Source organism: Piliocolobus tephrosceles, chromosome 11 (assembly GCF_002776525.5).
Source record: "Piliocolobus tephrosceles isolate RC106 chromosome 11, ASM277652v3, whole genome shotgun sequence".
NCBI lineage: Eukaryota > Metazoa > Chordata > Mammalia > Primates > Cercopithecidae > Piliocolobus > Piliocolobus tephrosceles.
The window spans coordinates 127,470,784-127,484,936 of record NC_045444.1 but is presented as its reverse complement, the minus strand read 5'-3'; the positions used below and the strand labels follow the sequence as shown (position 1 = coordinate 127,484,936).

Genomic DNA, 14,153 nt, shown 5'->3' with positions numbered 1-14,153 from the left:
CAAAGTGCTGGGATTACAGGTGGGAGCCACTGCTCCTGCCCTATTATAAATACTTTCTATTTAACAAAAAATGGTCAACTCATAATTTAGTAAATACATTTAAAAGTACCACAAACTACCATTAAACATTTTTTTCTTTTTTTTAAAATTTCTTTTGAGACCGAGTCTCTCACTCTGTCGCCCAGGCTGGAGTGCAGTGGCGCAATCTTGGCTCACTGCAACCTCCGCCTCCTGGGTTCAAGCGATTGTCGTGCCTCAGCCTCTACTACAGGTCACTCTACTACAGGTGACCGCCACCATTCCCAGCTAATTTTTGTATTTTTAGTAGAGATGTGGTTTCACCATGTTGGCTAGGCTGGTCTCGAACTCCTGACTTCAGGTGATCCACTTGCCTTGGCCTCCCAAAGTGCTGGGATTACAGATGTGAGCCACTGCGCCCAGACCCTTTTCCTTTTTCTTTTGTTTAAATAGATGGGATCTTATGAAGTCCAAACTGAACTTGAACTCCTGGCCTCAAACAGTCCTCTTGCCTTAGCCTTCTGTGTAGCTAGGACTACAGGCATGCACCACTGTGCCTAGTTTAAACATTTCTTTAAATGTTAGCTATAGCAAACCTTATAAATCAAGCCTACTTCAAATTACACAAACACAGATACAGATCCTACATGATAAAGTCAATACATCTGTGAGGAGACCCTTTTTTTTTTTTTTACAAGCAACTGATGATGAATGTGTAACTTAATTTACACATGAAGTTGTTGGACTGTGTCCTCATGTCTGATTTTGTATGGGCTGTTGCATTTATCCCTGGGGAACATGTTCAGCTGAAGTCACCAACACAGACGTACTCCACAGTAAGAAAATAAGTGTGGGACCATGGCTCTGAGGGTGCTTTCCACAGTGACATATGATAGGATAAAGTTAGTGTCTTTCAGGCTCTGCTATTTTGAATTCTGTGGATATCATAAAATGACACTTGGCCATAGTGCTCCTCCGTCTTAGAAAATCTTTTTGACACTGACAATGCACATCAGAATGCAGGGTTAAAATCAGATGTCGGCTGGGCGGGGTGGCTCAAGCCTGTAATCCCAGCACTTTGGGAGGCTGAGGCAGGTGAATCACGTGAGGTCAGGAGTTCGAGAGAAGCCTGGCCAGCATGGTGAATCCCCCTCTCCACTAAAAATACAAAAATTAGCCGGGTGTGGTGGTGCATGCCTGCAATTCCAGCTACTCTGGAGGCTGAGGTGGGAGAATCGCTTGAACTCGGGAGGTGGAGGGTGCAGTGAGCCAAGATCGTACCACTGCACTCCAGCCTGGGAAACAGAGTGAGACTATGTCTCAGAAAAAGAAAAAAAGGCAGAGAAGTTAAAAATGCTAAATATCAAGTTTTAGGTGCCATGGAATATGTTTAGTTTTACCTGACATGGTAAAGAATTAATCTTAGGTATCTGTAAAAAACAAACTCTAAATCCGAGGTCCTCTACTGAAAAACAGCCAGTAAGAATCAGTCTTGTTCTGAGTTACAAGAGTCCCTTCTATAAAATTCATATCATACACAACTCGTAGGAGGATACACCTACTACACACAAAGATAAGGCCCAGCTATCCCACGATATCCTCAAGGAGGACTGATTTCTTTACCCGTAGACAAGACTTCAGTTGTCAGCATTAAGACACTTGAAATTGAGAGATACAAACAGTAGTTAGGTTTTACTGAGCTCTACACTTCTGCTGGGATGGATCACAAACTGTCCACTGGCTGTTCACCCTCGGGCTTCATTGCCTAGACTGCACTTTGGGAAGAGAATAACATCTGAATTATTCTCAAAGCTGCCAATTGGCCGGGCGCGGTGGCTCATGCCTGTAATCTCAGCACTTCGGGAAGCCAAAGCGGGCGGATTACTTGAGCCCAGGAGTTTGAGACCAGCCTTGGTAACATGGTGAAACCCAATCTCTACAAAAACAAAAAAAATTAATAAAATTACCAAAAATTTAGCCAGGCGTGGTGGTGCGCACACCTGCAGTCCCAGCTACTCAGAAGGTGGATGTGGGAGAAATACCTGAGCCCGGGAAGTCAAGGCTGCAGTGAGCCGTGATCAGGCCACCACACTCCAGCAAATAACAAGGTTTGATCATCTTCAAAAGACACATATTTACTTATTTTTCTTTAGACAGTCTTGCTCTGTTGCCCAGGCTGGAGTGCAGTGGCACAATCTCAGCTTACTACAACCTCTGCTTCCTGGATTCAAATGATTCTCAGGCCTTGGCCTCCCAAGTAGCTGGGATTACAGGCATGTGCCACTTGTGCCTGGCTAATTGTTATTGTATTTTTAGTAGAGACAGTTTTTGTCATGGTGGTCTCAAACTCCTGGCCTCAAGTGATTGGCCCACCCCAGCCTCCCCAAGTGCTGGGATTACAGGTGTGAGCCACCATGCCCAGCTTTTTCTTTTCTTTTTTTGAGACTGAGTCTTGCTCTGTCTCCCAGGCTGGACTGGAGTTGCAGTGGCACAATCTCAGCTCACTGCAGCCTCTATCTCCTGGGTTCATGTGATTCTCTTGCCTCAGCCTCCTGAGTAGCTGGGATTACAAGCGCATAACACCATGCCCAGCTAATTTTTGTATTTTTAGTAGAGACGGGGTTTCACCATGTCGACCAGGCTGGTCTTGAACTCCTGACCTAGTGATCCGCCCACCTCAGCCTCCCAAAGTGCTGGAACTTCAGGCGTGAGCCACGGTACCCGGCCTTTTTTTTTTGAGACATGGTCTTGCACTGTTGCCCAGGCTGGAGTACAGTGGCACAATCATGGCTCACTGCAGCTTTGCCTTGACCTCCAAGGCTCAATCCTCCCACCTCAGCCTTCCAAGTAGCTAGAATCACAGGCACACATCACTGTGCCCAGCTAACATTTTATTTTTTTTTATAGAGATGGGGTCTTGCTATGTTGCTTAGACTGGTCTTGAACTCCTGACTCCCTCCCTGGGCTAAAATGATCCTCCCACCTTGGCCTCCCAAAGTGTTCTGATTCCTGGCCAAAAGACATAAAATTTAAAACTGTTATTTCAGACTGTCGGCAGTCAGCATCTCTGGCAGATGATTTTCTTTTTCTTTTTTTGAGACGGAAAAAATAAATAAAACTAACTTTACCCAGGCTGTCACCCAGGCTGGAGTGTACTGGCACGATCTCAGCTCACTCCAACCTCCGTCTCCTGGGTTCAAGTGATTCTCCTGCCTCAGCCTCCCGAACAGCTGGGATTACAGGTGCCTGCCATCACGCCTAGCTAATTTTTTTTTTTTTTTGTATTTTTAGTAGAGACGGGGTTTCGCTATGTTGGCCAAGCCAGTCTCGAACTCCTGACCTTGTGATCCGCCGTCCTTCGCCTCCCAAAGTGCTGGGATTACAGGCAGGAGCCACTGCACCAGGTCTGGCAGGTGATTTTCTTTGTGGCAGTTTCTTTACTTCCAGAATTTTCTCAATATTCAACACATGATTTCTGAAATGTCATTTAAAAATCACAATGTTAAACTTTTGTGCTTATCTTCACTTTTTCCTTCAAGACACTGTTTTTATTCGTCTAACTAGGTGATGAAAGAGAAATATCACATTTAGAGAAAAAGGTAAAGTTAGTTTTATTTCATTCTTTTCAACTTTCCTCTTCAAAACTCTAACAAATGATTCTTGAAAATATTTGCCTATTAGTGGAGGAAGAATCAGCTCTTGTTGGCAAAATTCAAGGTCAAGTTGAAGGTTAACTTCAGAGAAGGTACAGGAAACTGAGGCTCGATCAATGAATTGTTAATTCCAGAAGAAAAGGAAAATGTGGAACTGTCCAAGGGATCCAAGTAAATGTGAACCTGATGAGTTAGCCCAAAATTATTTCTGGCTTCACTATTGGAAGAGGATGTCATGAGTCACTTTCACACAAAATCTGGCTCAAAGAATACAAGTGGGAGATAGAAAAACGGTCAATGGCGAGGGGTCCAGGTATTGGTTCATCTCCTACTGTGCATTTAGCTCACCCTACCCGGCATCACTGCCCACAGGACAGGATGTGAAGATGTGATGCGTGGCACAGCTTTCCAAAGGGCCATTTGGGGTTTTAACGAGCTGACACACAAAGCCTTGGGCCACGGCTTGGCAGGCAGCACACAGTGGAACCACTGCTGCTGCTCTCACATGGTTCAGAGAGCTGTATCAACACACAAAGTGAAAGTGCTCCCAATAATCTCTGTTTCTTTCCTGTTTTGCTCTAAATAAACGAGACTTTTTCCTTCCTAAGAAAAGCAGGTGTTCTAACCTATAACAGCAAGTTGTGCTTTGGGCCATTTGTCCCGATCTGCTGTCTGCCAGGTGTACGGTCTCCTCTGGAATATGTGAAGGTGCTCCAGAGCCTCTATGTTTTTGTTCTAATACATTGTGTCCAGAACTTTGAGAAGCATGCTCTGACTTATGAATCTTTTTATTGGAACAATGGAGGCAAGGTCCTGAAAACAAACTATTAAAGTAAACTGAATAAAGGGTGGTGGTTATTAGGATTAGGAAAGAAATATAATCTGAATTGACATATTTCAAGAATATAAGGCGCACATGGTTTTGACCATCTAAATCAGTCAACTTATAGACCTAATACAGAAATGCTTATGAGCAGTTTCTTGAAATCAGGATTTATGCACCCAGGTGCCTCCCACTTCATCCTTAGGCAGCGGGCGCTGGGCAGGGGTGGCCCAAGGACCAGGAGGGTGATGGTCAGGGAGGAGGGCCGGCATAATGTCAGGGGCTAAGTGAGGCCCCTGGGACTCATTCCCCTCTCCTCTAAGTGGGAAGTAACTATCCATCCGCGGGCTGAGGAGACCCATGAGTTTGTTCTGAAAAGCGCCTTTCTAGAACATGCTGCTGCCACAGCCCCTCTGCTCTGGTGTGGCAGGTACAATTCTGAGCTCCAGGAAGGGCTTACTGCCGGGTGCCTCCCTTCCTGGCCTCAGGTGCTCACTGGCCACCCTGCCCACTGGGCAGCAGATGCCTTAGAGCCCGGGGGAGGCACCACCACCTTCCCAGAGGCGCCTGACATCAGTGGCTGCAGCTCTGTGCTGCTCTAAGGTCCCAAAAGGGTAAGTGAGCAGCCTATCCTCAAAGGGCTCAAAAGCAGAAGGCAGTGACCAAAGCCCCCGCCCCCTCAGGCGTGTGTGGGGCTAGAGAGGCATGGACACTCCACGGAGGCCACAGAAACTCGTGTTGGCTGAATGGGAAACTCAAGCTCACAGTGGAATAAAGCCTTGACCAGAACCTGCAGAGCCGCCGCACTCTGGGGCAGAGGTCTCTTGTTCACGTTCTCCCCTGTAATTTACAGGGTGGGTTTTGGCTGACTGAGGAAAAAACAGGCAATAATAACCTCATTTTCAGAATTAAGAAGCCAACAACATCTGTTCTGTGAACGGTAAAAGCGCAAGGACACCAGGCCTGCCCCGTGGGGTGTGGTGGGGGCCTGCATGGCACGTCCTCCCCAACACCCAGCTCCGCTGTGCAGGCCACACCAGATGAGACCAGGAAGCACTGACAGGGCTGAGACCGAGAAGAAGCAAGGCACCTTTGCCTGCTGGCCTTCCACAGACATTACCATCCGCATTAAAATAAGACCATCTGCACAAGAGTCACGGTGCCTGCTGCCTGTTTGTTGCTCAGAAGCCTATGAAGATGTCAGTGACACTCACAAAAACATGCAGCTGCTTCAGGGATTAATACGTAAAATAATCTTTAACTTACATAAATCAAAACTAGAAGTAGAGGGAAAGAAAGCTAAAAAGCCCATTTAAAAATTCACAGTAAATATTTCCTTATTTTATTGAACAATTAAAAAATTCTAAATTAGTACAGATCTGCAAATTTATAAATGGCAATTTCAATGGAAAACAAATTTTATAAGTACCACAAAGCAGACAACAAAAATGTCTCTTTAAAAAAGGAACAAGTTCAAATGTATAAGGAAATTCCAGCTCATTTTTTCTTCATTTCCTAGAGGAACGCAATTGTTTTCATGCAAAAGATGGTGCCTCCTTGAACTAGGGGACACGTCAGGCATGGACCACCAGCGGAGAGGGAGGCTAACAGCATCTGCCCACATTCCAGCCGCCTGTGACAGAATGTTCCATACACGTGGCCCCCAGATGAGCACCAAAGGGAGACCACAGCAGATATGATTCTGTGGACTTTAGAACCAAATCTATATAAATATTTTCAACTCTAAGTCCGCAAGAGAACATTAACATTTTTGTCTATGAAATAATTTTTCCAGCAATGAATTTTTTTGATATTCCACGAGCTCGGAGGGAACAAGCGTACCTTGAAGACATACGTATTGGCATCAAATGTCACATAAACACACAACAGCTAGGAACACACATGCTATATACGTCTCCATGTGATCACAGCCACAGCACATGTGAAGTGCTACAATTACCCCTCAGAGCGGTGGAATGGCCAAGGAGTTTGCATGAAAAATCAGAACATACCCATACACCAAAGCAATTCAAAAGGACCAAGCCACCCTCAGCAAAATGACAATAATGGGAATGACTTAACCAACAGGTTTAAGTTTTTCATACTAAACTCTTTCTGGTGTGCTATTGTCCATCCCTCAATCATCAGTACTAATTTAAAAATGTGTGTTAACTGGAGCAGGGAATCCTAATCTAATTCCATATTTAGAGAATCTCTTGGTAATATAAAAAAGGCACATATCAATACCTAGTGATTTGAAAAATTATGCTGTTACATACTTTTCATGTAGTCAGTTGTATTAACATATAACTGTGCTACTGTTAGACTTGAAATATTTATCCATTGGCCTACATAAAGTACCTGGACTTTTGGAAACAAATACAAAAACAGTTTGACAGCTAATAAAAATAAATATTCTACCTAAAGCAGAGTATATAATTAGTGGTGGACTTCACGGGTACAACAGGCACTGTCTGCTGGTGGCCTCTCATTGGAGGGGATTACTGCAGGATCGTGCCCCCTGAGTGGACACACCTGGCTATGACGGTGACCCACGGGTAAGTCCTCCTGGGAGCTACCAGTGCAGCTCCTGATGCCTGAGACTGCAGGCGGAGCATGACAACTGTGCAGCTTTAAGGTTCTGGATGTAACTGAGATCAATAGATTGAGAAAGAACTGTCAACATTTTGCAGGCACCTTCACCTCCACACTCTCAGTAAGCTGTATCCAGACACTTCCAGGAGTGTTGGGTCAAATCTGCATACTTTTTTCAATTTCAGGGTTTATCAGGCCACAACTCTCAGGCTGTGCATTACCCAACACTGGCTTGAAGAAGAGCCACACAGCACAAAGCAGAAAGAAAAGTAGGGCCCAGTGCTGCCGCAGGGCACTATGGCCTCAGGCTGAACTGCTCTGGGTGTTTTGCTACTTTTTTTTTTTTTTTTTTTTGGAGAGGGAGTCTCGCTCTGTCCCCCAGGCTGGAGTGCAGTGGGTGGATCTCGGCTCACTGCAAGCTCCGCCTCTCGGGTTTATGCCATTCTCCTGCCTCAGCCTCCCGAGTAGCTGGGACTACAGGCGCCCGCCACCTCGCCCGGCTAGTTTTTTGTATTTTTTAGTAGAGACGGGGTTTCACCGTGTTAGCCAGGATGGTCTCGATCTCCTGACCTCGTGATCCGCCCGTCTCGGCCTCCCAAAGTGCTGGGATTACAGGCTTGAGCCACTGCGCCCAGCCGTGTTTTGCTATTTAACCACTGTAAACTGTCTTGTTAAGGTGGAAAACAGCAATGTCAGTGCCTCACTAACTGTTACACATGAAAAGACAGAATCTGTACTGGGAAATGTCTTCCTTATGGTTCTAAAGCCATGGTGCCTACACGCTTGCCTTCCCTTCCGTTTCTAAACCCCTCTGGGTGGACATTACAACCCACTCAAAAGAGAAAGGGGTAGGAGGGCTGCGAGCAGTAACTCAGAAGAAAGCCTTGATTGATTTTTTTTTTTCACTCAGGCTCATGCCTGCAATTCCAGCACTTCAGGAGGCTGAGACAGGAGGACTGCTTGGGCCCAGGAGTTCAAGACCATCCTGGGCAACATGGAGAGAATCTGTCTCCACAAAAGTTTTTTAAAAATGAGCTGGGTGCAGTGGTGAGTGCATGTAGTCCCAGCTACTCTGAGGCTGAGGTGGGAGGATGGCTTGAGCCCAGGAGGTTGAGGCTGCAGTGAGATGCGATTGCATCATCATACTCCAGCCTGGGTGACAGGAGTGAGACCCTATCTCTAAAAAAGTAATAATAAAATATTTTAGAGCAACAAAATACCCAAGGAAAGAAGAAAGGCACAGCTGGGGCAAGCATGGTCAAGTGTGGGTAACACTGAATTTGAGGTGATGTGGGTTCCTTATATTCCTGCTTTGTATATTTTGAAAACTTCCTAAATAAAAAACTAAAAAATTATCTCTAGAAAGTGAGGTTCCATTAACACAAACCAAAACCAACAGGATCTATTCTACAAGAGGCCTAGTAGAAGATGCCTGAGAACAAAGTTTATTCAGAATCTCGCACACGAGGGAGTGATGAGACACCTCTGCCGGCGGGGGGCAGGGGCACGATCCCACTCCTTAGGAAGGAACATTCCAGCTTCCACAGCATTAGCTTCACCAGGGAGCGGCCACCCCTGCCCCACAGCAGTGCTAGCTCAAAACCACCCAAACCTAACCTGCCGTCCAGGCGCCAGGGTGGGTTCCCTTCAAAACAAAAAGACAACTTTGTTAGTTCCCAGCATTAGCAAGGACAGTCGTCGGGCAACACTGATGAAGGAGAGAGGAACCATCAGCTGCCATATGAATACGAAGGCTTAGGAAAACGTTTTAAACGTAATCTGTGCTCATTTCTCCCCACCACACAAACACAAGGTTTATCTTTGGTGAGACAGTAAGAAAAGCAGAACCTCCCAAACAGTCCTGTCCTGACCTCAGGTTCACTGCTGCACTTCTGTCTGTCACAACATTGTCGCAGGTATTTGCCAATGTAGAAAGTTGTGCCCAGTGGCCCCTAAAGCACTAAGACGGCAGGTCTAAATTACCAGGGACAGAATGAGTAACAACTAGACAGACTGAAAGTTCTAGCTGCATAAGCAAAAGGATGAGACTGTGGTTTAGGTATAACAAAGCCACAAACACAGGAAACTGCCTGATGTGGTTAGCCACAAAACCCCTGCGGGCATCCAGCCAACACTGATGAGAAAAGGAAAACCAGCCCTTGCAAGATGCCCTCGATGGCTCAGACACCTGAGCCACGTGGTCCCTGTGCAATCAATCACAGTAAATCCATCCAGGCAAAACATCAGAGATCAGAGATCTCACAATGTGAACAGGAATGAAATGGGAAGTTTCCACAAGACATTCTGGGAAGAGAATTAAACGTTAAATGTGGTATTGCACTACTAGGTAAGATCAGAAAGTAAAAACAACAAAAACCCCAAACGCTAGCTGTGGACTTGACACACTCAACAGTATGGTCCAGGGCTGGCTGAGCCCGGCGCTGTGGGTGCTGAGCTGCATGGCAGTGGTTTCCCCATGACGCCCCTGGATGGACCTATCCGCTCTGTGCCACGAACATCAGCCTTGACTTTCACAGTGGTTTAGACTGAGACGCTCTCCATGTGGTGCCCAGCAGGGCCCATGGCACCCGGTGTGTGTGTACAGGTATGCTAGATGGGTGGGCAGGGCCACCTCAGCCCACTGCCCTTGGGACCCTTCCCACTGTCCTGGGACAGAATGCCCATGGTGTGTCTGGTTCTGCTTTTTTTTTGCAACCATATATCTTCTATATTCCCAATTAAGCTGAAGAAAAGGAAACAGCTCACACTTACGTAAGTCCATTTTAAACCAATGCCTCTCCAAGGCCACTATCTACATACAGCACTATTTCTGGGTCTCAAGTCAATAATGAGGCAGTGGCCCTTTGACACCTTTAAAAAAAAATTAAAAAAAAAAAAAATGACATGGTGCCTTTGACACTGGGATAGTTCCAGGCACCCCCTCACTCCCAGCCCCAGTGCAGTGGATGACTGTCTCCCCAGACTCCCAGTGGGACCCTTTTTTCTCCACTTGTCTGTGCAAAAGGGTTGCTGAAGAAAAGGCCAATGTCTACAGGGTCCTTTATGGTCTCAGAGTCCCAGGAGTTTGATCACAGCACACAGGAGGCCATGGCCTATGTCCATCTTTCCCAGGGTTAGGGCTGTAGAGGCATACTTAAGGTTCTGAGTAGCACAGTGGCTGGACAATTGAGACAAAACCTGTGTCCTAGTTAATTACAGGCAGCAGGGCTCATCTTGAAAAGCAGCATCAATAGTGCAACACACATATCCTATTGAAGGTCAACATTAACAGAACTGTGTAACATTCAGAATGTATAGCACCAGTTTCTACTTGAATCAAAGCATATGCCAAAAAACATAAGGTATAAAGACCAATTTATTGGCTCTCTAGGAGGACTGGCTGGAGGTCAAATTTTGTGACATTCAAAGAAGTATAATAAATCAGGAAATTAAAAAAAATTGAATATGTAGCCATGAAATGAAAGTCACTTTCTATGTGACTAATTTCTACTTTCATTTCAGAATTGTAAACCAAACAATTCTGAGCTCTAAACTACACAGTGTGGTGAGTGGGCTGCCTTGTGAAGCAACCCAGAGTGGTCAAGATGGGTTTTTATCTTTGCTCTCCTGGAGTCAAATTCTTTAAATTGTTCTGTAAATCAAAAGGGACTCTTTCTCCACTTGTCTGTGCAAAAGGGTTGCTGAAGAAAAGGCTTATGTCTAGGGGGGCCTCGGTTTCAGAGTCCCACGAGTCTGACTCTGTGCTGCTGGAGTCCTCGGCCGTCGTGGGCGGGTAGCTAAGCTGCTCTAACTGGTCGATGATGTCAGAGAACTGGAAGGCCGAGCTGGACTCGGAGCGGACTGAGTAGGCTGGGAAGTTGACCATGGAGCTGGCCTCAGATTGATTGGCTGAGCTGCATGTGTGCACAGACAGCCCACCACGCAGCGGCATGTTATTGAGGGAGCTGTTTTCAGACTGGCTGTTCCTCAGTGAGCTGGTCTCAGAGGGACCCAGCAGGCGCTGCATCCGGCTGGCCTGCGCCTTCACCTCAAACAGCTCCGAGGTGTCTGAGGGGTGTGCGCTCCCACTGAAGTCACTTTCTTCCTCAAATGCAAAATCATCTTCTGTGTTCATGTCTACTGCCTCAGTGGAGTACCTGTCTGGGCTGGACTGAGCAGACCCTGGACGCTCACACAAAGGAGGGGCCACCAGAGGCTGGGCAGAGGCCTGAGGTTCCTGTGGGACTACAGAGCCATAAGGAAAAGAAAATGCCTCAGAGCCTCCAGCAAAGAAAGAGATGTCTGCTGGGTCATCGTCTATGAACTCCTCAGACACCTGCAGCTGGGCATTTGTCAATGTGAAAGCAGGGGCCCCCCCACGGCACTGCCGGTCACACCGGTGCTCCCCAGTGGAAGGAAATGAGCCTGTGGTAAAGTCATCCCCACCATTGTCATTTTTACAAGCAGCTCTGAGCTCCCTCCCGGCCCTCCCTGTGTCTAGGTCTAAGGCACCGAAACTCTGCCCCCCAGCACAGACAGAACCACAGCTGCTCACAACATGACAAAACCCGACACCTGGACCAGGCTGGAGTGCGGGGGACCCGACGGGCTGGGCTGATGGTGTGTCAGGGCCTCCAGCCACTGCTCCACTGCTCCTCTCTGCAGCTGGACTCTTGACGTAGGAAACCTGGGGCTCTGTGAGGGAGCTGCTGCTGTCCTTCAGCTCTGGCAGGCCAGGGGGCACCAGAGTGGAGGGAGCGAGCGAGTAAAAGGAGGCATTCGCTGAAGATGGGGAGGCAGGAGTCCTCAATCCCTCGGGGAACGAGACGCTCTGGGGATCCAAATTCAGAAAAGAAAAAAAGGATATAAAATTACAAATTACCACTAGAAGTTGCAAAGCCACCTGGCCTAACTTAGGGCATCCACACATTTCTATCACAGCTTTCATGAAAATGGGCAATTCACCAGACTTTCCCTTGTAGAACTGAAGATTTGTGCAAGTAGCATTGCAAATCAACCCAGGATCGTCTGTTTACAAACCCTTACAATTCCATTTTTTCTCTTACGACATGAAATATCCACAATAAAGAAAAGTTTTTTAAATTAAATTACAATTTTTAATTTTTATTAGAGACAGGGTGTTGCTCTGCTGCCCAGGGTGGAGTGCAGTGGTGCCATCATAGCTCATACTCTTGGCCTCAAGTGATGCACCCATCTTGGCCTTCCAACATGCTGGGATTACAGGTACATGCCACCATGCCCAGCCAAGAAAACCTCCATCTTGCAGAACCTAATGACACGTGGTCCATGTCTCCCTGGAATCCTGTTACCAGGAGATTCATAGTTTTGTTGAGGGGTAAAATACAGCAGGAGAGGGAGTGAGCCATTCCACTCAGCCAACAGAACCCTAAACCACAGTACTGACAGGTAAGTAACAAGTCCAAGTTCTACAGTAATGTGCACTCATCTGTCAGAGATGTATCATCACCAGGGAGTTAGGTCACACAGCAATCCACTCACACACGTAAAAGAAGGTTGAGGGTCACTGCCTAGGATGCCCTTCGCCAATGAGTGGCCCAAGAGCCTTGGGGTCTTCCAAAAGCACTGGAGTGGCTGCCAGTTTGAGGGAGAAGCGGCTCCCAAGCAGGATGAGGAAATACTGAGGGGCCAGTACTAGATGCCAAGTGGCTATGTTGCATCACCCACTACTCCATGGGCGCCCTAACACATCCTCCCCTCATGGTTCCACACACAGGGACACGGCTGGGCCCCCTCTACTCGCTAAGTGTCCCTCCTCGCCGGGCGCGGTGGCTCAAGCCTGTAATCCCAGCACTTTGGGAGGCCGAGACGGGCGGATCACGAGGTCAGGAGATCGAGACCATCCTGGCTAACACGGTGAAACCCCGTCTCTACTAAAAATACAAAAACTAGCCGGGCGAGGTGGCGGGCGCCTGTCGTCCCAGCTACTCGGGAGGCTGAGGCAGGAGAATGGCGTAAACCCGGAGGCGGAGCTTGCAGTGAGCTGAGATCCGGCCACTGCACTCCAGTCCGGGCGACAGAGCGAGACTCCGCCTCAAAAAAAAAAAACAAAAACAAAATAAGTGTCCCTCCTCGTGTGCTATCACGGGATGCAGTCACGCTTCGAGAACATCCCTTACTATATATACACATGCCACATCGTTAAGAGCGTGGTCAGACCAAAATATAACCAAACACAACTGAGTAACTTTTTGTGCAATATGTACACAGGCAATGCCCACATGCACGTGTTACCACCCAGGCAACGCACACAGGCATGTGTTACCATATGCAAAAGGTGCAAATATAACTGCAGAAGGCTTAGTTACTAGGCTTTCAGAAACAAAATAATAGGTCACAGTCCCGTAAGATTAACCTATTTTCAAATGCTGATCGTATCACGTCTCAATTATTCAACCATATTCAATATTCTCGTGTGGCTTTTAAAATGGAATGGAAGGTAATTGAAAGCGTAAAGGTTTTATTTATTTATTTATTTTTGAGATGAAGTTTCACTCTTGTCACTCAGGCTGGAGTGCAATGTGCCATCTCAGCTCACTGCAACCTCCACCTCCCAGGTTCAAGCAATTCTCCTGCCTCAGCCTCCCGAGTAGCTGGGATTATAGGTGTCTACCACCATGCCTCATTAATTTTTGTACTTTATTAAACCTGGGATTTCACCATGTTGGCCAAACTGGTCTCGAACTCTTGACCTCAGGTGATCTGCCCGTCTCAGCCTCCCAAAGTGCTGGTATTACAGCTGTTGAGTCACTGCGCCCATCCTTAAAGGTAACTTTTAGATGATTCTTATTGTGACACTAAATTCTTTCGAAGGCCAGGCGCGGTGGCTCACGCCTGTAATCCCAGCACTTTGGGAGGCCGAGTCGGGTGGATCATGAGTTCAGGAGATCAAGACCATCCTGGCTAACATGGTAAAACACCGTCTCCCCTAAAAATACAAAAAATCAGCCAGGCGTGGTGGCATGCAGCTGTAGTCCCAGCCACTTGGGAAGCTGAGGCAGGATTCATTTGAACCCGGGAGGTGG

General features: G+C 47.0%; 1 protein-coding gene across 1 annotated transcript in view; it reads right to left on the bottom strand.

Moving 5' to 3' along the window:
* The window catches only part of FARP2 (FERM, ARH/RhoGEF and pleckstrin domain protein 2), a 141,545-nt gene that overhangs the window by 39,460 nt on the left and 87,932 nt on the right, over positions 1-14,153 (bottom strand). Inside the window, exon 13 of the mRNA XM_026449083.1 lies at positions 11,665-11,920. Within this exon, the coding sequence (XP_026304868.1) occupies positions 11,665-11,920 (256 nt within the window). The remainder of the gene's footprint in view (positions 1-11,664; positions 11,921-14,153) is intronic.